General features: G+C 50.6%; 8 protein-coding genes across 8 annotated transcripts; 5 read left to right on the plus strand and 3 right to left on the minus strand.

Moving 5' to 3' along the window:
- The first annotated feature begins 300 nt into the window (after nucleotides 1-300).
- BJY04DRAFT_68542 (ABC-F family ATP-binding cassette domain-containing protein) lies at nucleotides 301-3,613 on the plus strand. Its single transcript, XM_073720863.1, has 7 exons — nucleotides 301-601; nucleotides 654-843; nucleotides 896-1,108; nucleotides 1,166-1,358; nucleotides 1,407-1,506; nucleotides 1,553-2,647; nucleotides 2,697-3,613. Exons 1-7 carry the CDS (start codon nucleotides 530-532, stop codon nucleotides 3,066-3,068), a joined length of 2,235 nt encoding a protein of 744 aa, XP_073570750.1. The 5' UTR covers nucleotides 301-529; the 3' UTR covers nucleotides 3,069-3,613.
- Nucleotides 3,612-5,711, plus strand: BJY04DRAFT_68523 (alpha/beta hydrolase). The gene is made up of 4 exons (XM_073720862.1): nucleotides 3,612-4,136; nucleotides 4,193-4,488; nucleotides 4,547-4,661; nucleotides 4,719-5,711. The coding sequence occupies exons 1-4, from the start codon at nucleotides 3,832-3,834 to the stop codon at nucleotides 5,581-5,583; spliced, it is 1,581 nt and encodes a 526-aa protein (XP_073570751.1). The 5' UTR covers nucleotides 3,612-3,831; the 3' UTR covers nucleotides 5,584-5,711.
- A 1-nt stretch (nucleotide 5,712) lies between these two features.
- On the plus strand, nucleotides 5,713-8,285 carry BJY04DRAFT_68551 (uncharacterized protein). Its single transcript, XM_073720864.1, has 2 exons — nucleotides 5,713-7,264; nucleotides 7,436-8,285. The coding sequence occupies exons 1-2, from the start codon at nucleotides 5,929-5,931 to the stop codon at nucleotides 8,182-8,184; spliced, it is 2,085 nt and encodes a 694-aa protein (XP_073570752.1). The 5' UTR covers nucleotides 5,713-5,928; the 3' UTR covers nucleotides 8,185-8,285.
- Nucleotides 8,286-8,605: 320 nt separating this feature from the next.
- Nucleotides 8,606-11,077, plus strand: BJY04DRAFT_218780 (putative potassium transporter; the record flags this gene model as incomplete). Its single annotated transcript, XM_073716388.1, has 9 exons — nucleotides 8,606-8,679; nucleotides 8,745-8,796; nucleotides 9,006-9,772; nucleotides 9,823-9,988; nucleotides 10,042-10,210; nucleotides 10,264-10,332; nucleotides 10,384-10,394; nucleotides 10,451-10,485; nucleotides 10,537-11,077. The coding sequence occupies 9 exons, from the start codon at nucleotides 8,606-8,608 to the stop codon at nucleotides 11,075-11,077; spliced, it is 1,884 nt and encodes a 627-aa protein (XP_073570753.1).
- A 66-nt stretch (nucleotides 11,078-11,143) lies between these two features.
- BJY04DRAFT_68617 (mRNA-binding ribosome synthesis protein NOC2) lies at nucleotides 11,144-13,757 on the minus strand. The gene has a single exon (XM_073720865.1). It carries the CDS (start codon nucleotides 13,666-13,668, stop codon nucleotides 11,344-11,346), a length of 2,325 nt encoding a protein of 774 aa, XP_073570754.1. The 5' UTR covers nucleotides 13,669-13,757; the 3' UTR covers nucleotides 11,144-11,343.
- Nucleotides 13,758-13,951: 194 nt separating this feature from the next.
- Nucleotides 13,952-17,594, plus strand: BJY04DRAFT_207856 (VPS28 protein-domain-containing protein; the record flags this gene model as incomplete). Its single annotated transcript, XM_073713907.1, has 7 exons — nucleotides 13,952-14,041; nucleotides 14,092-14,328; nucleotides 14,393-14,784; nucleotides 15,171-15,469; nucleotides 15,534-16,228; nucleotides 16,852-17,079; nucleotides 17,151-17,594. 7 exons carry the CDS (start codon nucleotides 13,952-13,954, stop codon nucleotides 17,592-17,594), a joined length of 2,385 nt encoding a protein of 794 aa, XP_073570755.1.
- Nucleotides 17,595-17,649: 55 nt separating this feature from the next.
- On the minus strand, nucleotides 17,650-20,083 carry rok1 (RNA-dependent ATPase ROK1). The gene has a single exon (XM_073720866.1). The coding sequence runs from the start codon at nucleotides 19,916-19,918 to the stop codon at nucleotides 17,705-17,707; it is 2,214 nt and encodes a 737-aa protein (XP_073570756.1). The 5' UTR covers nucleotides 19,919-20,083; the 3' UTR covers nucleotides 17,650-17,704.
- A 177-nt stretch (nucleotides 20,084-20,260) lies between these two features.
- Nucleotides 20,261-21,394, minus strand: BJY04DRAFT_190428 (F1F0 ATP synthase subunit g). The gene is made up of 3 exons (XM_073711504.1): nucleotides 21,018-21,394; nucleotides 20,752-20,836; nucleotides 20,261-20,693 (listed from the first exon to the last, which is right to left on the minus strand). The coding sequence occupies exons 1-3, from the start codon at nucleotides 21,277-21,279 to the stop codon at nucleotides 20,453-20,455; spliced, it is 588 nt and encodes a 195-aa protein (XP_073570757.1). The 5' UTR covers nucleotides 21,280-21,394; the 3' UTR covers nucleotides 20,261-20,452.
- Nucleotides 21,395-23,706: the final 2,312 nt, after the last annotated feature.

Below are 23,706 nucleotides of genomic sequence, written 5' to 3' on the forward strand. Positions count from 1 at the left end.
TGATGGCGATCATCAGCAGCGCAACGCGCCCGTCACTGGTTTCACTGTGCAGTCACTTCTCTACACCGGAGCCTTGCCCCTTGCTCAGGAAGCATAAGGTACAGATTCTTGTTAAGAGTTGATGTTGCAGGGAAGCCACAATGTGACAATGCGAGGGTCGTAGGTGACTCAAAATGCTGCCGCCACTGAATCCTCAGGCACCAATATATGCCACGCTATTCCATTTTGGGACCCCGTCATCGTTAGGTGAGTCAAGTATCATCTCTCTATCTCGTAAACCAGGTCTTGGTCAAGATCGCTGATTCCACTCTGTCGTATTTCCATTTCATCAACAATGGTTCTGTTGAGCCACAACCAAAAATATGTAAAGCTGTCTCTGGGAAAGGCTTGCTCACTCGACACATTACAAGATATACTTAAGTCCCCTTGACCACTACCTCGAAGAGGAAGCGGACATCAAACCCAGCTCCTCACTTCGAAATCGTTCAATCCCCACCTGGTGCTCAATTAGTCTCGACGGTTTTCCACTATGACACCCTCGATCATTGCTACATGTAAACAGACGCGGTTTCATCTGCTCAACGATCAGCCGTCGCGGGAGGTAGGCCTCACTTCTCTTCAATTCCAATGGTTTCAGACTCACGGCTTTTTAGATCGATGTGGAGGGCCTCACAATCGCAGTTGTATCTCCCCTAGACTCTGCCGAAGACCCTACAAAAGCAAAAGCGAAGGGCAAATCAAAGGCCAAGGCCGAAGCAAGAGAGCTTATTGATGATGCGCACTTGCGATTCAAGGCGGGTGTGCATTACGGGCTGATAGGCCGCAATGGCACTGGAAAGTCGAGTGGGTGCCCTGCCTCTGCAGCGTTCTTCGGGGTAACTGACGGTGCTCGTAGCACTTCTGCGGGCAATGGCGGATAAGTTAGTCCCGGGAATACCACACGCAACCCGAATAGCTATCCTTCAGCAGACAGATGCGGAGACTCGGGAAGGCCGCGAAGGCTTCAAAGCCGAAGACCAGAGATCGCCGGACAATGAAAAAAGTTCTGTCCTAGAATATGTCATGAGTAGTGACCATCACAGAAACGATGTCACTAGAAAAATGAACTGTAAGCACACAAAACCGCTCTTCAAAGGACTAGTTCTAACTAGTGGTAATATTCAAGTTTTGTCCAAAAGTTTCGAGACAGAAGACCCGCTGCAGCCTGTGAAAGGCATTCGGCGCATCCGTCATGACGACGCTGAGAAACAGCTGTTTCTAGCCCAGAAAATGGCAAGTTTAAAGAGCGGTGCAAGAGGGCTGCAGGCGCGCAAAGAATTGAAATTGGCGGAGTCAAAAGTACAAGCCTTCAAGGAGCTGTAGGTATGCCATAGTTCTCTATTCGCGCTATTTACTGAACCATCAAGACTGCAACAGGATAAGGAAGCAATAGATGCCGAAGCCATTAAAGATGAGACGCAGGCTGCGATGGAGACGCTGCAAGACCTGCAAGCACAATTCGAAGCTGTAAGTGAACCAGCCATCTCTTCGTTCAGGAGACTAATCGGCCCAGATGAAACTTGTCGACATTGAGCAGCAAGCACGTCAAATCCTCATAGGATTGGGTTTCGAAGAAAATGACTTGACCAAACTTTTCCCAACATTGTCTGGTGGCTGGCGCATGCGATGTATGCTAGCAAGCGTCCTCATCCAGAATCCCGACATTATGATCCTGGATGAGCCAACGAACTTTCTCGACCTGTTGGGAGTGATTTGGTTGGAAGAATATTTGAAACAGCTGCGCGAATCATCACAAACTACAATTGTTCTAGTCTCTCATGACCGAGACTTTGTCAATGCCGTTTGCGAGGAAATTGTCATTCTTCGAGATCAGAAACTTACATACTTTAAAGGAAATCTGTCCGCTTACGAACAAGACTTCGAAGAGCAGAAACTGTATTGGGGACGCATGAAAGAAGCTCAAGAGCGACAGAAGGCCCACATGGAAGCAACAGTCCGCGAGAGCATCAAGATAGGGAAGAAGACGAATGATGATAATAAACTCCGCATGGCCAAATCGCGACAAAAGAAGCTCGACGACAGAATGGGCGTTCAAGTAAATGCGCGAGGCGGCCGGTTCAAATTGAACCGAGATCTAGTTGGCTGGCACTTGACTGCTCGAGATGAAATTGAAGTACCACAGGATGAAAAGGGTGTCTGGATTACTTTGCCTGATCCTTCCGACTTGAGGTTTCCAGGTCCGCTAATCTCGCTCGAAGGAATCACGTTCAAGTACAAGACCGGCGCAGCTCCTGTTTTGAAAGGCATTGACCTCACCATACATTTGGGGGATCGCGTCGGGATCATGGGTTTGAATGGGTGCGGAAAATCAACGTTGATCCGTCTTGTGGCTGGAACCATGGTGCCGACTCAGGGCAAGGTCGCCTCCCACTCACGGCTCAAAATGGGCTACTATGCGCAGCATTCCATCGAAGAGCTCCAAGAGCTAGGCCAAGCGGATCCAACTCTGACGGCGCTAGGGCTAATGTCCAAGGATGTTGACGGCTCATTAAACGAAGGGCAACTGCGGGGGATGTTATCATCTTTAGGTCTTCAAGGCAGGACGGTTTCTGAAGTCCCTATTGTCCGACTTTCGGGAGGCCAACTCGTGAGTGTGAAAATAATGTTGCAAATCCACTTCCTCTAACATCATCAAGGTTCGCCTGGCACTGGCAAGGGTCATATGGAATGCACCACACTTGCTCGTTCTCGATGAAATCACAACACACCTGGACTTCCACACAGTGACGGCGCTTGCATCCGCATTATCAACTTTCAAAGGGGCAATCCTTTTGGTTTCACACGACCGATTCATGATCCGAGCGGTAATTGAGGGAAAGCGGGATATCGACCACAAGCTAGACGAGGACTTTGAGGGGGTGGAAGAAGAGTCGGAGGAAACACAGCCTCGACGACGAGCCGTGTTCGTGATGAGAGCTGGAACCCTGAAGCTGCAGGATCAAGGTGTGGAGCAGTTTGAGAAGAGTTTAGTTAAGAAGGTGCAGAAGATGCTGCCTACACAGGCCTAAGGGCGAGGTGGAAATGTGAGCTTGTGAGGGCTAAAGCAGCGCCCTCTTTTCTGGTTAAACATGGATTCAAGGTCTGCTCGGATACTTGCCGTCAACATAGTTTACACGCATATTTACGAATTGTCATGGCTTTTTGTGCTGGCAGAAGAGACTTTCCAAGCGTGGTGAGCTAGTTATAGTTAGTTGGAGCTGACTCCCCCTACAACAGCTCGTATTCGGAAGCGAGGCATGTCAGACGCTTGACCAAAATCTCCCGGGCTCGCAAGGTCCTCTCTTGTCGGATTATCGGATATTGCTTTGTTGTTAAATGGCATTGAATGACAAAGTTACGAGGCTGAGTTACAGGGCTTCATTCCAAAGGCCAAGATTGAAAAGAGCAAGGCTGAGTCTGAACCACAGCCTCCTTTGATTGTGTTGGCAGAGTGACTATGTATGCAGGTCGGGAGTGACGATGGTTGCCTGTTTGGGGCCAATGTAGCGCTCCAAGTCGCCTGTTTCCTCCTGCTACTTGGCAATGACAAACTGAGCATCAGATCTGTCTGTTGATCATGATCGTCATCAGTGATCTTCTGTATTCTTCCGTTCCAGGTTCTATGCCTCGACAACGTATGCTTGTCCGACATCATCTCTCCTATTCATAGCTTCAAGATCCGACAGAGCTATGTAGCGCCATCGTATATAAGCTGCTGGAGGTCCCGGTCAGGGAACAACCAGTATTATACTGCAAAGAAGCTCAAGGACTTTGTATACCTTGACCGACATTATGGTTTCATTTCGCGAACTTTTCTCTACCCTTGCTTTGCTCGCAACAGCAAGATGTTCTATCATCACCTGGAAGGACTGTGACTCGACTCAATTCGACTCAAGTGTGGTCCCAGTTCCTTTTCAATGTGGAACATTAGATGTGCCATTCGACTACACCTCTCATAACCGGAGTGAGAAGCTCACCCTGAAGCTCATAAAAGCTCCAGCGCCCCTTCAATCCAAAGGTTCCATTTTGTTCAATTTTGGTGGCCCGGGTGTGAAAAACCGCAATGACTTTTCCACGCTGGCGCCGACTTTGATCCCGTATGGCCTTGTTGCTTGATTTGGGTCGATTCTGTGAGCTAACGATCGCATGGCAGGTTGACCGGTGGCTATTATGATCTGATATCTTTTGATACGCGAGGCACCGTGGACACTATTCCACTCCGATGCTACAAGGACCCCGTTCAGGAGTACCGCGCCTTTATCAACCAGAAAGCATCCAATTCATCGGATACCGCTGCGGCATATCTTTGGAGTCGTGCAGGCGCTGACGCCGACGCTTGCTTTGAAGTCGGCCGTAAGAACGGGGAGGTTATGACCACTGCTTTTGTGGCAAGGGATCTGATCTCTATCGTCGATGCGCTGGAGGAGGATGGCTTGCTTAGATATTGGGGTGAGTGACCTTGTCCTCGATACACGAAGGCGCACGCTGAACCTCTGGCCTTTGGTAGGCCTCTCATACGGCACCACTCTCGGCGCGACTGTGGCAGCAATGTTTCCCGAGCGCATTGACAAATTGATCTTCGATGCTGTCCAGAACGTTCATGAGTACTACCATGCCCAAGCGTAAGACCTTCCAAGTCTCCACTTGCAAGGCGTCCACTAACTAATCTTCGTTTACAGCAACTTCGAAGAGTGGGAAGCGTCTGACGAACTCTTCTCTACCATCTTCACCTCCTGTGTTGAAGCAGGACCCGAGCGATGCCAATTGGCCGCCAATAACAGAACAGCTGAAGAGTACGAGGCCGCTGCTTGGGAGCTCGTGGACAGTGTCAAGGCTTTGCCCATGTCTGTTGGCCCTCTAGTTCTGGATTACCAAGAGCTCAAGCCGATCTTTGCGCAAGCGCTTTACTCGCAAAGGCACTGGCCGAGCTTGGTAAATATAATTGACATCTTGGCCTTCGGGAATGAAGGTACCATTCCACTTGAGACGGCTTTGGGCCAGCTACCGGCAATCAACACAACCGCTGCTACCCTCCCAGACCTGATTAGCGGCGACGTTGCTTTGGCGGGCATTTACTGCTCGGACAACCAAGTTCGGACGGAAAAGTTCGAAGACTTTATTCCTGCCATTGAGAAGCTTTACAAAACAAGCAGACTCATGGGGGACATTGGAGTGGGCTCTTACTCGCGCTGCCAGCGATGGAAGATCAGACCCAAGGAGACCTACACAGGCAGCTTCGAAGTGCAGACCAAGCCGGCCCTCTTCCTTGCAAACAAGCTCGATGGACACACACCACTCAAGTCCGCGTACAACATTAGCTCAGGATTCGAGGGCAGCACGGTCCTGGAATTAGACGGCTATGGCCACGGTTCGACCGCTGTCCCCTCTGAGTGCTCGCTAAAGGCAATCTCTGCTTACTGGCTCAACGGTACACTCCCGGAGTCTGGTACGCGCTGCCCGAGGAGTGTTGAGCCGTTCACGCTTGACTGGTGGCCGCAGGTTTTCAAGGCTGCTGGTGTCAACCAATCGTGGATTAATGAATGAACTGGCAAGTCTCTCGAGCGACTGTACAATTAGTTAGTTTTGGGTTTTGAGCTAGTGATTCTATACCAATACTATTAGTTAATGTGATCTTATGCATTTTTAGTAAGAGACAATAACTGAGAGATCCGATCCCCAGGTAAATACGATGCCGATTATTAATGCACACTAAGCTCCGGTGTCTGCTGTCCAGCAGGGTGGCGACCTCCGATTTCATTCCGCGGAGAACAGCGCGATAAGAAACTGCTCCTCACTACATCATCCCTTGGATCTCCTTTCTGATTTTCCCCGAGGGATGCAGGGAAGACTTGACATCCGGTCGTTGAGCAGACAGAATCCTCGCCGAGGATGACTGAGCCCATGCTAATCAGGCGCGGGGTGGTCCATGTGACTTTGTCCTTGCGTTCAATTCCCCGCATTCGCAGCCAGCCTCGAACTCCGACCAGGCGCTGCACAGCTCTATCGCACACTCGACATATCGCGACCGGCGTGAACCCCACGACCGAAATTCGCGATGAATCGAATACACCCCCGTCCTCAGCATCATCGCCGCGCTGGGCTGCGCTGAAAACCGCAAAACCCTTCTCCGCGTTCCTGACGGACAACTTCAACCGCCAACATGACTACCTCAGAATCAGCGTCACCGAGCGATGCAACCTCCGCTGCCTATATTGCATGCCCGAAGAAGGTGTGCCGCTTTCACCACCCTCGCACCTCTTGACCTCTCCGGAAATCGTGTACCTCTCGTCGCTGTTCGTTTCACAAGGTGTCACCAAGATTCGTCTGACCGGTGGTGAACCGACTGTTCGGAAGGATATCGTTCCTCTCATGCAGTCTATTGGAGAACTACGGCGGGATGGACTTCGGGAGCTATGTCTTACGACCAATGGCATCTCGCTACATCGCAAGCTCGAGCCGATGGTGGAAGCTGGTTTGACGGGGGTGAACCTTAGTCTCGATACCTTGGACCCATTCCAGTTCCAGATCATGACGAGAAGGAAGGGCTTCGATGCAGTCATGAAGAGCATTGACCGTATCCAGGAGTTGAATAAATTGGGAGCTGGGATAAAGCTCAAGATCAACTGCGTCGTCATGCGGGGGCTCAATGAGCGGGAGATCATCCCGTTTGTTGAAATGGGGCGTGACAGTCCTATTGAAGTACGATTTATTGAGTACATGCCGTTTGACGGCAACAAGTGGAGCCAAGGAAAGATGGTTTCGTACCAGGAGATGCTGGCTCTCATCCGGGAGAAGTATCCCGCGCTTGAGAAGGTGACCGATCATAAAAATGACACGAGCAAGACTTTCCGGATTCCTGGTTTCCAAGGTCGCGTTGGGTTTATCACGAGTATGACCCATAACTTCTGTGGGACGTGCAATCGCCTTCGCATTACAGGTGATGGAAATCTCAAAGTATGCTTGTTCGGAAACTCAGAGGTGTCACTACGAGATATTGTCCGGCAGCAAAACAATGGCGAACCCATTGATCAGGCTTTTCTGGAGGAGTCTGGTTTGCTCGAGGCAGCCCGCACGGCAGCCCGCATTCACGATCAAGGCGGACTTGTCAATCCAAGAGAAAAGGAGGTTCTCGACGTTATCGGTATGGCTGTGAAGCGGAAGAAGGCCAAGCACGCCGGCATGGAAGAATTGAAGGACATGAAGAACCGGCCTATGATCCTTATTGGTGGGTAGGCACTATCCACTCCTATATATTTGACAATCTGTGATGAGCACCCATGATCTACGAGTTATATAAATGCTTGTATAGTGTTATACTATGGCACGGCGGCGTTTTGGTTTTGTCTGGCGGGTACATATGGCATTTGCATTGTTGGATACTGATAGGCTGGCTTAGATAAATCGAAGAATTCTCCAAGAAGTGCACTGTATTCTCTTGAAAGACCGACGACGCCACTTCTGGCTACAACCCGATGGACAAATCTGCCAATTCACATGCTCGACTCTCCATCAGCAGCCGGTCAAGTCCGGCTCTACCACAACCGTAGAACCACCCCTGATTCCCAAGAGCCCAGCAAGAACACCAAGTCAGGGTCAGCATCTCTCCCTACAACATCCGACCCCGACCTCCCACACCTCAACCGCTCGCAAAACGTACACATGACCGTGATCGACGAGAAAGCCGTCACCAAACGGCTCGCAACAGCCTCCTGCATCGTACATTTCTCCAACCCGCGGCCCTACTCCCTCCTCCACTCTGGCCTCGGCACCAAAAAAGGCGACGTCTTCAGCATCGCCCGCATAGCCGGAATTACCGCCGCAAAGAAAACACCCGACATCATTCCGCTATGCCATCCCGGTCTGGGACTTACGGGCGTCGAAGTTGATGTCAAGTTGCTTGATCCGGTGGAGGGGGAAAAAGAAAGGAAGTATGGTGCGATGGGGGTTACGGCGACGGTTAGTTGCTTGGGGCGGACGGGGGTGGAGATGGAGGCTATGACTGCGGTTATGGGTGCATCGTTGACGGTCTATGATATGTTGAAGGCGGTTGACAAGGGAATGGTTATTGGGGGAGTGAAGCTGTTGGAGAAGATTGGGGGCAAGAGTGGACATTGGGTGAGGGAGGAGGCTGTCAAGGATGAGTAGACCTAGATTCGTTCTTCACATATATATATTCTTCTGCTTTCAATGATCAAAACCAAGCCCGACGGATGGTGGTGACTGGAGACCTCAAGGATTTCCCATAGGGCTGAAACTCAAGCTTTCGCCATGCTTTTGATGGACCTCCCCCTGTTTTTCCCTGTTAATCTACATTCTCTGTGGACGAGATGCACTCATACCGGCTGTAGAAAAGAGATTCCAAGACTTATCCCGGACTGAACTAACAATATTCGAATGCATCCGAGACAAAGCAAGCAAGATGATGTTGTTGTCAGTTGAGCAGCGGTGTGGGTAAGAAGATCCAGACCCACGCCGTTTCCTCTGATTTTTCAACCTTCAAGATCATTCCGATCCACTCGTCTCGTTAGGTAAAGGCCCATCGCTCATTTCTTGCAGCCTTACCGTCATGTCTTTTGGCTATTTCTGTTTCTCCGTCTGCTTCAGCGCTCCTTTAACTACCCTCGACGCCCCCGATGCCCCGTAAGTCACTCCTTTCCCTTTCCTGGGTCACTACACTACAACAAAACTAACCGCTCAACAACTAGCACGGCGCTGTCTTCGGCTCTCGAGCAGAAGCATATCGATGCTACTGCCGCCGTTTAATTTTCTCACCCTTCACTATGCCTATTTTATCATTGTTTCGCTGATCAGTAGTCTGATCTTCTGGGGGGCTTCGAATCCCGCTCAGAGTGTCTCCTATGCCGATTCCTTGTTTATGTGCGTTAGTGCCATTACAGGCGCTGGTTTGAACAGTGCAAGTTCCTCGGCTGGCCTAGCCCTTAGCCAAACCAAGCTAACAACTGCAGGTTGAGGCATCTACCTTGAGCACGTTTCAGCAGGTTGTTATGTTTGTGCTTCTTCTGCTCGGGCATGCGATCCTAATTTCAATTACTGTTCTCCATGTTCGAAAGAGGGCATTTCAACATAAATTCAACGGCATATCAGATGCCCTTGCGCAGAGACCTCAAGATGCACCTTTGTCTGATACCCGGGTTAAGTCTGCAGCTCATGAGATGTCCGTCACGAAAGGCGATCCGACAAGCCATGTTGCTCCTCTACGAAGCCCAAGCCGGTCCACGGTCGGGAATCAAATTCTTCCAGGCGACAACGATCTCGGTATTGTGCCTGATCGCCAGAAATCAGCCGCTGCCGAAACACCCTACGAGTTGAAATGTCAGGATGAATCCGCGAGAAATAGCTGGCATTCGCTCAACAAAACTTACCTATTTCCATCAATTGGTATCTGGCGAGGAACCCAAAAGTACTTCGAATCCAAGGGACTCATTTCACGGAACTCGCAGTTTCACGGCTTGACCTTGGAAGAGAGAGAGCGGCTGCAGGGAGTTGAGTACAAGGCTGTTTCTTTCCTATCCGCGATAGTCCCTCTCTACTGGCTGTCGTTTCTTTGCCTGGGAATTGTGGGTATGGGGACCTGGCTAGAAGTCAATAAACCGCAAATCCCTCGGGAAAACGGCCTGTCGCCGTTCTGGACAGGGGCGTTCTTCGCCGTCTCTGCCTTCGTGAATAGCGGTATGGGTATCCTGGACGCGAATATGACGGCTTTACAAACAGAGTATGCACAGCTGCAATGGAAAAACTGCCACCATACTAACTACCGCACAGTGCCTACCCGCTCATTACCATGGGTTTACTGATCCTTGCTGGAAATACTCTTTACCCTTGCTTTTTGCGGTTGATGGTCTGGTCAATGAGGAAAATGATTCCTAATGAGCCGTCGTGGAAAAGTTGGAGGATTACCCTGGATTTCATCCTAGACCACCCTCGAAGGGTACGTTATGGTACAACTCTGTATAATCCTTCTGGTCTGACCAAATGAACCAGGTATACACAAACCTTTTCCCAGCGCGCCATACATGGTACCTGCTTGCTACTGTGATCGTATTCAATGGGATTGATTGGGCTGGTTTCGAAGTGCTTGCGATCGGGAACAAGGAGATCGAGAGCTTACCCACAGGCTACCGTATCTTGGATGGCTTGTTTCAAGCACTGGGTAAGTAGTCAAAGACTCATGAAGTCGGTATCTTCGGCTAATAGTGTCTCTAGCCGTTCGAGCTGGAGGATTCTCCGTTGTCAATATTGCAGACTTGCGTCAAGGGCTACTTGTCTTATATGGTAAGTTTCACTTTAGCTATTATAACGTTCTTGATACTAACTTATGGCTAGTTCTCATGATGGTGTGTTCCTCGGCCAACAACCAAGATTATTTTGCGACATCTGACTCTTATTGTAGTACATATCACCTTTCCCCGTACTGGTCACTATGAGGTAAGTCGTGCCCCACAGGTATCTCCCTATTCACAACACTAACCTTCTCAGACATACGAACGTCTACGAAGAGCGCTCTCTAGGAATATACGCCGACGATGAAACCCTATACGACCACGATACCCAAACTCCCCCAAACACTCTATCCCACCTATTGCGCCACCACCTCCTTTCAAAGGAAGGCACCCGCCGACATTTCATCCGCGAACAACTAAAAGATCAGCTTAGTCATGACCTCTGGTGGATTGCTCTCGCCGTTTTCTTCATCTCTATCATCGAGTCCAGTAACTACAATAGCGACCCTGTCGGCTACTCAACCTTCAATATCCTCTTTGAAGTCATCTCCGCCTATGGCTGCGTCGGGATCAGCACGGGATACCCGGGAAGGAATCTCTCGTTCTGTGGTGTTTGGCACGCGCTTAGCAAGCTGATTCTAGCGGCGGTGGCATTAAGAGGGAGGCATAGGGGCTTGCCGGTAGCGATTGATAAGGCCATCATGTTACCGAGCGAAGCGCATGCTTCGGCTGAGGAGGAGGATGCGGCGATGAGGCAGTCGAGACCTATTGCGATGCCGGGAACGGTGCCTGTTTAGTTGCCCAGGCCAACAGAATCACTGAGCTGACTTGATATGATACAAACGATAGAGTTAATGACGTAGACTAGGTATAGACGTTACAGGATAATAGAGGCTTTACACAAGGCGAGACGAATGCTCTCCCGGCGTGCACTTTTGACCAGCCATGCAGTTGATATGTAGGCGAATGTAGTAACGTGAACGGATAAGATAACTGGAACTAATATTTGCAAAGTGGGTTTGAGAGACCACATACTCTATACGAGGTATAAAAAGACAACTCTTCACTCATCATCCTCTTCTTCTTCCTCTCCTTCTTCCTCATCCTCATCCTCATTCTCAGAGACATCTTCTCCATCGACATCTTCAACCTCCTCATCCTCGTCCTCACTCCCACTCTCATCATTCTCACTAGCCACATCATCCATGACCACATCCTCACCACCACCCTCTCTCTCTTCCTTCCGCCTCTTCTCCTCCTCTCTCCTTCCTTCCTCCAGGATCGCCGCCTTCTCCTCCCTCAACTTCCTCTGCACCTTGACGAAAGCGCCAAGCGGCGTACTCTCCCAGTCCACATCCTTCAAAAACGCATCGACCTCAACCCGATTCCTTGGGGCAAAGGTCACGTTCACACGACGCTCCTCGATCCACTTCGCGTTCGCTTCGACCTTTTGCACAAGCAACAGAATCATCTGGTTGATCTTTGTGTTTCGGTTGCCGGAGCTGCGGGAAGTGACCTGTTTGAGCCAGCGCTTTAGGGCCACGACAACGGGGACCGAGAGTTCGGGGAAGGCGATGTGCTTGCTCCAGAGGACGAAGAATTCCGAAAGGAGCTCGGCGACTTGTTCAGCGGCGCCGTCTTGGTAGACGCGCGTGCGGATGTAGGACTTTGGTGCGCGGATAGACGTTGAGAAGTCCAGGGGTCGGAGAGTGGCTTGTTTGGGGGGCTTGCGGAGCTCGGAGAGGTTGAGCGGTTCAAGGAGGGAGGAGGCGAGAGGGATGTATGTACCTGAGGCGCGGGAAAGGCGGAGGAGGGAGCGGGTGAGCTGGAAGCGCAGGGGGAGGTACTGTGCTGTGGGAATGAGGCGCATGGCGCCGAGGGTTATCTGGACAACAGGGTAGATGAGGGGGCGGAGGGCGGATTGTTTGCCAAGTTTGGCTTCGACGAGGCCGTCGCAGTGTTGCGAGAGCACGCGAGACCAGAAGTCCAGGCTGTGCACGTACTGCCAGTTGTAGATTGTTTTGTAGCTTTCCTTCGAGGTGTTGGTGATGCTGCTGCGGAGGTGCATGGCGAGTTGACGAATGAAGTTGAAGCCGGTCGTGTAGGAGACGTTTTGGTCGATGCCCCAGAGCTCGGCGGCGGAGTTCTTCATCAAATTGACGCCGGGGAGTGTGTGCACGGTTGTGTTGCGGCTACCCTTGACGACACCTTCGTAGGAGGCTTTGAGGACGGACTCTTTCAGTCCGGCGTCGCCGATGACCATTAGGCGGCGGAGGAGCAGGAAACCGACGATACGAGTGGCTTCTGTAGTGGATGCGTCGGCCCAGATGCTTACTATGGTCTTGATCAGAACCTTGAGGAGCTTTCTGAATTGCAGAAGGTAAGGGAGCATGGGCTCAATGGAGGAGAGGGTCAGTTTCAATGTCCGCTCGTCGGAGAGGTTCGCAAGCAGCGTTTGAACTGAAGAGGTGTGCGACTTGATGAGCGGCGTAAGGGTCTTGAACTTCTTTGAGTCGAGCGAGACTCTGACTTTACCGGCAGCATTTTCCTTGACCGGGAGGTGGTGAGCAAGCACCTTTGGTACGTGGCCGAGCGCGGTGACGAGGACCTGGTGGTAGACGTGGGAATCCGAGATCGAGTACTTTTGCTCCTGGGCATCGGGGTCGTCGAGGTAGGCTGCAGCACGGAAGGCAAGGACTGTCTGCCGCATGGCGCGGATAGAGTGTTGTTCCTCCATCAGCTTCTGCCACTTCTTCACAGTCGCAACTGTGAGGTCAGTGGCAGGCTCTTCTTCCTTGGCCGCCTTCTTTTTCTTCTTCTTCGCTGGCTCTTCCTCCTCCTCCTCTTCTCCTTCACTAAGAGCGTCGACTTCTGCAAGGTCACCAAAGTCGAGCAATTCAGCATCATTCTCCTTCAAGTACTTGTAGAATTCCGGATCCTTCTCCTTTAGAGCCTCGAGATCGCCCTTGTGCATCTCAAAATCGTCGACTTCGCTGGCATCTGATCCATCCTCCGCATCGTCCTCCTCTCCACTACTTGTCGCTGGTTCTTCTTCTTGTGCATCAGACCGCTTGCGCTTGCCGGTCTTCGGTGTGACATCCTTCTTCTTCGTCTTCTTCTTGTCGGACGCAGCATCTGCAATATCGAATCCTCCAGCGAAAAAGTCATCCACGTTCATCTCCGCGAAAGCATTCTGCTTCTTGCCCTGCTCTGCAACCTCCTCCGAGTCGTCCTCTCTTTCGGCTCGCGACTTAGCATTGTCTGACTTGCGCTTGTCCTTTAGATGATTGCGCTGCTTGATCTTCGCAGCCGCCTTTCGCCGTTCGAGGACATCCTTGAGATGCTTCTTCTCGAACTTCTTCGTGGACTTTTTCTGACCGCCAGCCATCGTGCGATTGCTATCCTACCAAACAAGTAGGATCTAAAACAAACTCGTACAGAAACCAGTAATGGAAAAAAAAAAGGTCCCGATGTTGGGGGCTCGAGGGCAGAAAATCCAATAGCCAAAAAAAAACTTGAAAACTTGGGCGGTACCAATAGCAGAAACGGCAGAAATTAGGAACCGACGAGGTGCTCGACCAAATCGGGTGACCGCCTTCTGTCCCCTCTTATAGAGGCTCCGCTGGCCCTGGCCCGGGCTGTCATGACGATCACCTACATATGCCGACACGATGTATGCTCAGCGCCCTCTAGCTTATGCTCCAACACCCTACAGCTATACTCCAAACACAACTAGGTCGGCATCTATCAATCTCGATGAGGTATGCTAGCTGTTACCTGCTGCGACGGCGCCGAACTGACCCATCACCAGGAAGTGAAACTCACATCTAGCTCAGCGGAGCGCGACCTATACGAGTCTCTCGCTGAGATTTACAGTATTATAGTCACGCTGGACGGACTGGAGAAAGCCTATATCAAAGATGTGGTTACAGAGGCAGAATACACGGAAACATGCACTCGTCTACTGAAGCAGTACAAGTCCAGCTTGGGCGACGATACGGTCTCGAGGGAGTTTGTTGATCTGGAGACTTTCAAGAGGGCATGGGGGGTGAGCTTGCCGGTTCTTCTTTATCACTAAATATTTCTCGTACTGATGATATACCTGGAAACAGCTCGAATGCCCCCGTGCCACCGAACGCCTCCGTATCGGGCTACCCGCGACAGTCGAACAAGCCACGCACAGCGGTCCGTCGGCCAGCAAAGCCCCAGGTGCATCAGGGCCCCCTGGTGGAGCCTCTGGTACACTGATTTTGACGGCTACGGAGAACTTCATCACCTTCCTCGATGCGCTGAAGTTAAACATGTTCTCGAAAGACGCACTTCATCCGCTACTTTCCGAAGTTATCCAATCAGTAAATAAGGTTACAGATATGGACTTCGAGAACAGGGCCAAAATCATACAATGGCTGATTACCTTGAATCAAATGCGCGCCACGGAAGAGCTGAGCGAGGAGCAGGCCAGGGAGATAGCATTCGATATCGAGCAGGCCTACCAAGGGTTCAAGTCAACGCTGGAATGAACAACGATATGATTGATTCTATGAGAGGCGCAAGGGGTTTGATACAATGTGAATGCTGGATCTTGATACTTTATGGTCTGGAATCTGGATGCGTTCTTCTGAGCCTCCTGGACCAGAGTGGAGCCCATCCGCAAACCAACCTTTCCCTTCTAGGCGATTACGCCTTTTTTTTTCTCTGCGTGCCTGAAATCGAGATAGCCATTCGCCACGCGGTCGACTTGTTTAAGAAGGATCCCCTAGCCCCGCTGGCCATGTTGCTGAAGACCTACCCCGTTTGACTTCCGAACTCTCGTCAGCGCCTTCAATATGATCTCCGCAGACCCTGACGAGCCTATTCATGGTTTGACCGCCCATTCTACCCCTCTGATAGATATTTGTGGGCCAGACGTACTGATAAGCGTCTCACAGTGCTCGACCTTCCCCAAATTTACACAAAGCCCTCCGGCACTGAACTTCTCCAGACCTTGGAGCTGTTGACGATCAAACCGCGAAGTTTTGGCTCCAGCGCTCATAAACCCGTCAAAAGCCGACCTGTCGAACCGACGGGTCTCACCCGGTACATTACGTCCATCATAGCCAGTCCTTTGGGGTGGCTGGAAACCGATGAGTTGCGCGAAGCTATCTGGGATGCCGCATCTGCGCGTCTCAGCGAGCGGTCTGGCCGAACTGGTACACAAAACCACGTATGGATATTGGGATAGGCACTTAGGAACTGACTTACTCCTTCCAACAGCAATGCCAGCGATGTCCCGCGTCTTTGCGATCCCCACGTTTTCTGGCGAAGAGTTGACATTAACCCTCCACGAGCCCTCATTAACCTCCGACAATTTAGGCATGAAAACCTGGGTTTCGTCGTATCTCCTCTCTCGGCGCCTCCACTCCCTCCTCGAATCCGCTCCACCGCTCGTGTCTGCCAGGTCAACAACTCTGTCTTCTGATCGTACCCTTCGAGCACTCGAGTTAGGCGCAGGCACTGGGCTCGTCGGCCTCTCCTTCGCGGCGTTGTGCGGCAAATCAGCAAATATTCATCTCACGGACCTTCCGCCGATCGTACCGAACCTTGCTCACAACGCTGCTCTAAACGTGGAGCTTCTCAACAATACGTCTGCGACAGTCACAACTGGAGTCCTGGATTGGTCTATCGCGCCGGAGTTACTACCCACTACGGGGGAGCTGTACGATCTGATTTTGGCCGCTGATCCTCTCTACTCACCTGACCATCCACGGATGCTGGTCGATACTATTGCTGTTTGGCTAAGCCGTGGTCTTGACGCTCGTGTTGTGCTTGAAATGCCACTACGCGATGCGTATTTACCGCAAGTGCAAGAGCTTCGAGGACGCCTCAAAGATCTTGGTCTGGTGGTTGTTGAAGAGGGCGAAGAGACAGGGTACGACGACTGGGAGACTGCAGATGGGGGTGCCGTTGCAGTGCGCTGTTGGTGGTCCGTGTGGGGTTGGAGCGAGAAGCTCTAGCTTGACATCTGCCTCTCTGGGCATGAATCGAGAATTGAACCAACATATACGACGTCACGAAGATTTTTATGTGCGACGATAGATCATCAAGATCGATAGAGGCCAACTAGAGCAGATAGATTCTGGAATCCATTCATGCGTCTTACAAGCTACATGACTATCTCACGATACCATATCTTGCTGTCATACTCCTTCTATTCAGAAAAGCAAATCAAACATATCAAGAAGATTAACTAATATTCTGGCAAGGCTTTGTCGGCCTGGACTGAGGACTCAGGTTTGAGACTCACGTGCCACGATCACCCCCCGATTGTATGACGTAGGTGTAATCGGCCAGGTACGATACGATCTCGAACTCGATCTCCCATGAGAACTAGAATTAGCTACTGCGACAAGTTATATTACCTCTATTAGACCCTCACATCCCTCGTCCAAAAGTCAAATTGCCATTGTTTGCTTCCGAACCGTACGAAGTCATTATTACCTTTTTTCAAATTATTATATATACCTTCCCCGCAACCTGTAACATCTACATACATTTTCGCCACGAACACACCTACACGCGCGAAGGGATCTAGCCTATACCATATTCAACCACTAGAATGGTCATCGGACTCCTCGCAATAACTGCAATTCCAACCGTCACAGGAATAGCCCTGGGGTGCAGCGAACAACGGAAACAAAACCGACGAGATGACGACGAAAAGCGCATGGCAAAGTTCTACACGGATGTGGAATTGGAATGTAGAGGTGTTCCAGAAGGCGACGAGATACAAGGGAAGAGGGTCGTGTTGAGAGATAACAAGGTACGTCTTTCCCCAGACCGTTACTATGTTTTGAAAGAATAGAGTAGACTAAGTGAAACTTGATTGATAAGGTCTACATCGATGACCCGGACCCCTCAAAACGGAAGAAAGAAGCACACGCCGGGCAGGCATTTTACATAGACTACCCCGAGCCAGATCATATGAAAGACCGCAAGCGTGGCCTCGGACTCGTCACATCAATACAGGACAGTCCCCCGATGCTAAACTGGCTATACGCAGATACAGAGACGCATGAGTTGAAATACGGGAACCGGACGCAGAGCTGCGAGCATGTTCCTGCGCCGTGGGACTGGAAAGAAGATGAGACAATGATTGTTCTTGAGCGGAGGGGGTTTTGTGCTGTCAAGGAGGAGGATGGCAGCTGGGCAGTTTACTTTGATAGGGATCGGGATGTGCTAGAGGGAGTTTTGCCTGGAAAGGCGAGGATTGTTGTGCCGATTAAACTGAAGAGGAGTTTAGTAGAGGTTGCAAAAACCGACGGGGAGCAGGGTTAGCGGTCATGATGGTTATAGATAGACAAGTTGGTGGTATATCAAATTGCTGGGTATGGGAATATTGAGCAAATATTGTACAATACAAGGACTATTTGGGCTCAGGTATAGATTTAGTCCTCCAAACCGTCCCAACCGTCATCACCGTCACTTTCATTATCGGATTTGTCTTGCCCTTGCGACTTCTTCCGGCTAGCTGCGATCGCACCTTTCTTTTTGTTCTCCTGTCGTCGCTCGAAGCCGCTCTTCGTGCTGATTCTCGCCCTGCGCTGGTTTTTGTCCTCTTTACCATCCTTATTGAGACCAGTTTGCCGAGCCTTGACACCGTGTTTCTTTAGCTCCTGCTTGTGCTTCTTGCTGAGGTCGGGTAACGCATCTAGCAGCCACTTCTGCACAGAGCGTTCTCCGGACTCGCCGCGTAGCTTCTCACTGACGTCAATGATATTTGCAATGCTCTTCACGTAGGGAATATCCTCTTTCGTGTAGTAAGTGACTGCAATACCGCCCTCGCGCCCAGCTCTTCCCGTTCGTCCGACTCTGTGGACGTAGACTGCTGGTGTATTGGGTATGTCGTAGTTCACAACTCCATTAATGCCTCGGAAGTCAACACCACGGGCTAACAGGTCCGTTGTGACAAGAATCCAGATTTCGCCCTTGCGGAAGCCTTTCATAATTTCAGATCTCTGTGTGTCGGATAGATCTGAGTGTAGTACTGCAATTCGTGACGAGCCGCCAGCTTCTGGAGGAATATCATAAAGTAACTCCGAGTGAAGGGCTATAGCTCGAGGAATCGTCTGTGTGAAGACAAGGAACGGTGGGCGGATACGAACGTCTGAGGCTGTCCCTGCTGTAGGGTGGAGAAGTTGTCTGAGACCGAGGAGCTTTCCTTGTTCGGTGGCCGCGTAGACGAGTTTGTGCTTAATGTTTGGAATAGCGGAGTCCTTGAGGCCAACTACTAGTCGAATCAGGGGGTATGATTTTGTCTCGACTTGGGAGAGCTTTCGCTCCTTGATCGTTGTTTTAGCAAGGTCTTCGATGCTTGAGCCCATGGTGGCGGACCAAAGACTGGCTCGAAGCTCCGCATGAGTACAGGAACGCCAGATATCGAGCGTTTGGTCGCGGAACAAAGGATCCAACAGGACGTCTGCTTCATCCATGACTAGATTCCTGACTAGAGGTAGACTCGCAAGAGTTTTCGTTTTGTTTGCAGAGAGTGCGTTGACAAGCATTAACGGTGTTGAGACGAGAATATCACTTTTAGTGATAGGGACTGCTTCCTTATCTTGGGCCTCGGTCGGTTTATCCTCGCCTTCTGAGCCTGAAGATTCCGAGCCGCTCTCGTTTAGAACATTGTCGTCCTCATCATCACGCTCCGCCACTCGCATACCCTTCTTCATAAGCGTAATCTTCACACCTGTTCCGAGGGCCAGTTTCCTTCCCTCGTTGACAATCTGACTAGCGAGTTCTTTCGTAGGGGCAACAACAACGGCGAAAATACCATGTTCCTCGGGCTGATCGTGGTGATGACGAACAATCTTGTTGATCACCGGGATCATGAACGATAACGTCTTTCCACTTCCAGTAGGCGCAACAACCAGAAGATCGGGCTCAATGGCCGTCGTAGAACCCGCCTTCTCAGAAACCGCGCCATCCCCAAGAAGCAAAGGCAAACTCCCTAGCTGCACTTCCGTAGGAACTGTAAATCCCTGCTCAGCAATATTCTCCGCCAGACGCCGCGAGATCTTATATTTCGTCCGGAGGTCCTTAAACGATACTAGCGGCTGGGGATACAACCGCCGTACCTTCTTCTGCTCCTTCTTACTAAGAGCCTGAGGCTGAAGCTTCTCTTCCTGCTGCTTCCGCTTCTTCTTCTTCTTCTTTGGCTCTTCACTTTGAAGCTGAGCGGGAGTGACTTCCTCAATATCACGCATGTCGGTGACCTTGATCTTATGCGCGTTTAAAATGGTCCGGCGCTGCACTTCATCCATAGAATCATCCTCCACTGAATCAGCTACTGCTTCCTGGCCCGCAGGAGCGCGATCCGCCTCTGCCGCGACGATTTCCGAACTCCGAGTTGCAGAACTTTTGCCATGACTGAAGAAGTCTAGATTCAATGCATCTTCGTTGATAGTGCTGGTGCCAGCTTCATCCGCACCATGGCCTCTTTTCCTTTTCTTTCCCTGGCCCTTTTCCTCCAAGGCTGAAGCACGGAAGAGTTGCGGGTTTTCTGCTTTTCCTGTAGATGGGAGACGGGTTGATGTAGTTGAAGATTGGTTAGTTGTAGGCTTCAACTTCATTGACCGCGTCAACAGCTTAAAAGCGTCCATCTCTGAAATAGCTCCTGCTCATCTATAGCGACGAGAGGGGAGGCTGAAGAGCAGAGATCGTGCAAGAAGTATTGATGTCGATAAAGTGCTGGGATTTGAGATCAGAAAAAAAAAGATCAGAATTCTTCCCCGCACGGGCCAATCAGGTGCCGAAGATAGCGAGTCGGCGCAACCCACTGCACCTGCATGGGGTATACAGCACTCGATGGACCTACCTAGTCCTAGGCTGGTTCATACGATGTTCTGAGCATTGCAGCCCTGGAATTTCAATGTGTTATATTCATACACGACTACGAAAGGATACTACCAGCCGGTATTGCATGGTGCTTCATTAGTTCTCGATCGCAATGACTGTGAGCGGAATCAGGCCATTGGCAATAATAATAGATTATGCACAAAACATAAAAAAGATCTAGATTGTTTGATTTACCCCAGACAACAGTTCAATTCCATCGTCTATCATACATAGTACAGTTAACAAAGGAAAGATATAGCGGAAATGAAGACAGGCCAGATATATTGCGAGCGATGGATTTAGTGGTGTCCATGGGCGGGTTCTCCCCTGTAACCGACAATGTTGAAGCGACCGATGATCTCTCCAACTGTGAAGAATCCAATGACCTCCGCGGCAGTGACACCGGCCAGAGCAAGCTGCTTCTTATCGGCGTTGCGGACGCGGGCCAGGATGCTTTGAGGAGAAACGGAGCTGGAAGCGGCAGGGTTGCGAAGGGAGTTGAGCAGAGGCTGGTAGTATGACTGGAAAGTAGCCAGGTTCCTGAAATCGGATTAGCGGGTTTAAGGTGGTTGTAGAGGTACGTTTGGTGATAGCTTACGGGGGGGTCATGTTCTGCCCACGAAACACGAGCTTGCCGAGTTCAAGGCCAACCCGCGAGTAGTAGAGAGTTGGGGGTATCAATGCTGTTTTAAGAGAAACTGCATTAGCAATGCTGTCCGAGACAAATTGAGATGGCCCGATAACCGGCCCCTTTCAGGACGCAGAAAGGCGAGGACAATCATTCAGAGAAACGTTACACCACGAACAGAATGCCCTCAGCCAAAGCCAAAAACGTGACAGAGCAAACCCCAGACTATCACTCACATTCAATGAATGAGACAACTTTTCCGGTTCTTCCACCAACTTTCTTCAAGGTGTTGCCGAGACCCTGGGCAGCGTTCGAGATGGCAGGGCCAGCAGAAGAGGTGACGCGAGAGAGACCTTCCTGAGCCTTGGAGGCAGTGGAAGAGGCAGTCTCAGATGCCTTTGAGGCAGCCTGAGATGTGGAAGAAGAGTGTCTGACGGCGGTCCTCCGGGTCAGGAACTGCGATTGCCGCAGCACGGCGCGGGAAGCCGTGACAGGCATCTTGATGGCCACTGGAATGGAAAAGGTAGAGGAAAGAAGAGTAATGACCTGGAGAATCACAGGTGAGGGACGAAGAGTTCCAATGGCGGGTTAAACAAGAGCCGTCGCGCAATGCAGCAAGTCCAGAATCTGAGATTTGAATTTCCCTGAAGTTTCCGAGCGGTCACGTGATTCGCCGGTAGGTAGTGTTTAAACAGCTCACCATCACCCTTCCATCACAACATTACAATCCGAGCTACCACAGAGCCCATATGATCTCTCTTACCGACACTTACCACTAATGTTAAAGGCGTGGAACACTATAAGACCGTCATCTTAGAAAAAGAATGGTATGAATTTACCGACCCCCCGACTCAAGCGATATCATGCCAACCCGAATACAATCTATACCACTATAAAATCAATACTCATATTTTCTACACTGACGCTTTCAAGCGGCTCACCTTCAGCAAGAACGTATGTTGTGGTCAATATATTTGCCTATTCTCCATCCACATACACAATAGCCTCTACCTCGGTATCGATCCAGCGCGTGTGTAGGCATTAGCAATCAGTAATTCAGCAATCGCAAACTTCAGAAGGGAATCAATTGTCTCCTGCATACTATGGCTCAAACGTCAGCGAAGCCTTTGTTTAAATCCCTCTTGCACGTTGTTGCGTACTCCAAGGAAGCATTACCTTTGGGTATAGATTGGTGCTACCGAGGCCCTTCGTGGCAGTTTCTTGACGTGACCGAAGTCCTCAAATTCCAAGGCAATGAATAATCTACTTCCACCCAGCAATATTGGGTATTTGATGGAGCGCCCGGCCAGCAAGCAATAATCCCATGTTACTCTTAGCGGTCTTTCCGCCTTACAGGCTAGCGATGCAGATAGAGACGTTTGTTTCGCAGCCTTGTCTGAAGCGCATCACGGCACTACCTAAAGACCATGTGCCGGGAGACTGACCGGCTATGGGACCGAACAATTACTCTGCAGAATGTACATGGGCTCATGCTTGACGATCATATACACTGACAGAGGCTGTGGTTATAGAAGAGCAATTTGACTTGACCACTGGACTCTCATCTTACCTGCAACTGTGACCCGCAGCATGATTCAACAGAAAGCTTATTCCTTCAAGTACTACCGCGTACACCGTGAGGGCCCTTTGACTCAGTGCAAGGGCTAAAGTCAAGCTTCGGAGGGGACCCATAGCGCCCTGGCTATATGATCATGACGATCGGCCTGTGTGAATCCTGTCCCAATGCGGGTGGCATGTTCACTGCCGCTAATGCTCGCCCTACGAACCCTTGGGGTAGGAATTATGTTTGGCTAAGATAAGCTTATTATTAGCGAGCCTTAGAGAAAACCCTTGAAGGATGCCATGTGGCATGGACTGTCACTCGACTCGACGTCGATCCAAAAATCTCCAAAGTATGGCATCTTGAACCATTGCATTCTTGCGAGTTGATGCCTTATAATCTCAGAGCTTGGTGCACGATTGGGAGATTCTGTAGAAGTACTGAAGTCACTTGGGTAGCAAGATTTCGATATTGTTTCGCTGGCAGCGACTCGGTCCACCATTCGACCACAGTCCACTACTCCGTAGCTAGCTAGGAGATAATCCACGCGGCTAATGATATCATCATTCAGCCAATGGAGAGGGTGAATGTATGACTCGGTAATTCAGTGAGAAACCTCGGGATAGATGGGTTGAGTGAAACCGAACAATGGCCTGGGTAAGCGTTCGCCGTTGATAGAGGGCGGGTGCAGCAGGCGGTTGGAGGATTCTCCACCAAAGGCGATATCCATGCGCCCAGTGCCACCGGAGAATTGCCAGTCTCAGTAAGGCAAGATCTCAATGGAAGAAGTCTGGTGCGGCTGCTCATCAAAAGCAATCAGCAATCATAGTAGTAATGGAAACAACTAGATTTGTGGTACTCATGGCTGAAACCAAAAAAGAAAATCGACGATAATGAGGCTAATTAAGTCCATTGATCGCAATTAACCGAGACCACCAACGTTGCCCTATCTGCCGGATCTTGGGCAGTGGAATCTGTCGGGGACTGTAACTCCCACCTAGCTTCAACGGTGCCATGCGCTTCGCTCTTCAAATCCCAGCTGAGACAGCTTTCTTTTGAGTTTTTCTGCTATTGACCTGGGACTAGATTTGGTGGATCCAGGTATCTGGGCGTGGATGAATTTCTCCGTACATTGCAACAGGCGCGAGAATGAGGGCAGTTGGAGTGTGCCGTGAGAAATGTGAAACGAGATGGACAAACTGGCGTTCAAATGAATTATATACGTATCATGAAGCACCTGGGCGCAGCAAAGAAGCGACCAGGATAAAGCCTACAAGCCTATAAGGGCCAATGAAGGATGAGGGGACCCCGCACCGACGAGCCCGGATAAAAGGCCGTTATGGCGGGGCCCTCTGGATGCCACG

Source organism: Aspergillus karnatakaensis, assembly GCF_047715665.1.
Source record: "Aspergillus karnatakaensis strain CBS 102800 unplaced genomic scaffold BJY04scaffold_27, whole genome shotgun sequence".
Taxonomy (NCBI): Eukaryota; Fungi; Ascomycota; class Eurotiomycetes; order Eurotiales; family Aspergillaceae; genus Aspergillus; species Aspergillus karnatakaensis.